This window comes from Nanorana parkeri, unplaced genomic scaffold (genome assembly GCF_000935625.1).
Source record: "Nanorana parkeri isolate BGI_ZX_2015 unplaced genomic scaffold, ASM93562v1 scaffold477, whole genome shotgun sequence".
Lineage (NCBI taxonomy): Eukaryota > Metazoa > Chordata > Amphibia > Anura > Dicroglossidae > Nanorana > Nanorana parkeri.
Window position 1 is genome coordinate 355,716 of NW_017306745.1, and position 2,820 is coordinate 358,535.

Genomic DNA, 2,820 nt, shown 5'->3' on the forward strand with positions numbered 1-2,820 from the left:
ATTATAATTTTTTTTTTACTGTACTATTTTGTGTGTGTGTGTGTGTGTGTGTGTGTGTGTGTGGTGTTTTTTTTTAGTTTGTATTTAAGTCCTGTTTTATGTGAAAGATTTTGGGAAATGAGAATGTAGCCTCTGTCTTGAGCCTACTCACTATGAATTGGCTTTGTCCCTTTCTAAGGTTTCACACGTCCATATTGGTGCCACCAAGTATACGCCTCGCGGTCTCTGAGCTGCTCATCCTCCTGTCCAAACCATTTGCATAAGCGGTTATGATTCACAAGTGTAAGAACTGACCTGAGATAAGAGAGATCAGAGATCAAACCCAGTACTATGCAATGATGAGTCTTTCACATCCAGTGACGTTGCAATTTGGAAATGACATCCCGCTATCTTCAGCTGACATTGACCTCTGGTAGGAACACAAAATAAGATTTGTTTTTCCTTCCAGTACATTACTGGTCATCCACCGGTTATAAGTGACTCATTATTGTGAGTAGGAGTTTCACTGGTAGTACTAGTTGTGTATGGTGATGGGACGGTCAAGGACGCTTCTGTATGAATGCATGGGCAGCAATGGGTGACTGACTGATGACCGTTCTAGCAGCTGAACTGTCTCTGGAAACCAGAGGATCAGCATGTGTGCCAGGCAGCTAGCAATTCAGGAGATCAACATTGGCAGACTCTGTTTTTCTCTTATGGCGATTGCCCTTTAAGGAGGATACAAACTTTCATTGTTTAGTGTTGCTGTTATTATTGGCAAGCCCCTTTTCTTTTCATAAGTTGATGTCTCAAAGTGTATGTCCAGCCAAAATGTTGTATTTCAGTTTTGGCAACTCTAGGGAAGGATTTAACAGAGCACTTTGTTCCTTTTTTAATTGCTGTTTTGCAATTTAGATGCTGGGAGATGGTATGTGAAGTCAGGTAGCTGACCAGGTAACCGCATCCAGAGGTCAGGTGATCTCCGATATCTGACTCTCAAGCTGAGAGGTGGACTATAAATTAAGCTAATATAGGAGGCAAGTCTAAAACCTTTTCAAGTGAGCCTGCGACTACAACTCCTGATCCACATTATGCAGAATAGTCAAAGATTAGGTGCAATCTTTATTTCATGAATATAGCTTTACTGTGCCATTTATGTAACTAAAATCCCCTTAGTCGGGTATAGTGCTCAGCGAGAGTTCAGGTCCGGTGTAATTACAGGAAAGTCTTTTTACGTGTGTCAGCGTTATCTAGTATTAACATTTACATAAACAGACCCAATATTATTGTGCAAGGCTGCAACACACAAGCAACCTGCAGTGTATAACCTCCAGTCTACTAATAACCACTGACAAACAATGGTCAGCGTTCCTTGCTGGTCAACTTTTGCTGTTTATGCACAAATGCTATTTTTTTTTTCTTTTTGTCCTTGGGTTTTATTTTGAGCTTTGTTACCATGTGGAATACAGTACAAGGAGAGATCGTTTTTGGGGGGTTAATTTATGCTAGTTACATTGTCCTATCTCCTTCTCTTTACTCTCCTTCTCTGTCTTTTTGTCTCTTCTTTCTCCCTCTCTTGTGTTTTTTTTTCTCCTCTCCCTCTCTTTTTTTTTCTCTTCTCCTCCCTCTCTCGTCTTTTCTTCTCACTCTCTCGTCTTTTCTTCTCACTCTCTTGTCCTTTTTCTCCCTCTCTCGTCCTTTTTCTCTTCTTTCTCCAATGAAGAGGCAATATATAATCCATTAGTTTTGGGAGCCTTGACCTGCATTGTGCCACACAAACCAGTGACATGGGGCATCTTTGAAAAATAAGTAAAATACTTTATTTGGGGCTTTGCCAAGCGAATAGGGTGACAGGGGTGCTTGTACAAGGTGGGTATCAGTGAGAGGAGGGGGGTTTACAAAGTGAGGTTTATGAATACAATTTATTTTCTATGAATGTCTCAGTTGCCCCCACTGTCTACCATCTTCCGAGTCTTTCTGTTTATCAGTTGGGCCACCTATTCTATTAAAGGACAGATGGGGCAGGGCCCAGCCTGACTTTATCAGAAAAAGTCGAGATTTGCATGTAGCAACTCCTTTCTAGATCTACTGTTCGTTATGATATAGCGTTTTCATGTGGCTTTTTCACCTTCTGCTTAAGAATTTGTTTTCAAAGTATGCATCATCTGGATTGCCCTGGTTGGAGATGGGCTCACCATGAATAACTGTATGTAAACTGAAGCTGAGAAGCAACAGATGTGCTTAAAATAAGTGTCGCTTGTAGGCATTTGATCAGATTCGATGTTCTTGTACTGTTGGCTGATACTCATGCTATATTCTTATCTCCGTGAAGTTTGGACGACTGTTGTAAGCGCTGCTGTGGCTTTCAAGGCCATGTTTTATGAGGGAATCTCCAAGAATATGCTGCGTTCTCTAGATTTTCCAGAATTCTATATCATACTAATACTTCTTTGTAAACAGGAAATACGCAATATATAAGATGTACATTTGTAAGACACGTACAGTATTGAGAGGGTCATAGATGGCCGAAATTGTAAAGTAAAATTTTAAGTGAATGTGAACTAATGTTAATGTTTTCTATTTTTATAGGATCCGCCAATGGATGCGAGAAGACCTCGTTTGTCTTCCTGCGGCAAGAGTTACCTGTGCGGCTGGCCAATATCATGCGTGAGATCTACATCCTCCCAGACCCCTTGCTGGGGACGCCATCGGTTCAGCTTGTGCAGAGCTGGTGGGTAACACATGGCCCGGCCCCGACTACTATGACATATTGCTCGTCTTCTTTACTGCCATGGCATTTTTTTAACAGTCTAAATAAATAATAATAATATAATTATGTGT

At 40.9% G+C, this 2,820-nt stretch overlaps 1 protein-coding gene across 1 annotated transcript in view; it reads left to right on the forward strand.

Annotated features, from left to right (window-relative positions):
- Positions 1–2,820, forward strand: part of PDK4 (pyruvate dehydrogenase kinase 4) — a 31,216-nt gene that overhangs the window by 10,378 nt on the left and 18,018 nt on the right. The window contains exon 3 of the mRNA XM_018560769.1: positions 2,569–2,710. Within this exon, the coding sequence (XP_018416271.1) occupies positions 2,569–2,710 (142 nt within the window). The remainder of the gene's footprint in view (positions 1–2,568; positions 2,711–2,820) is intronic.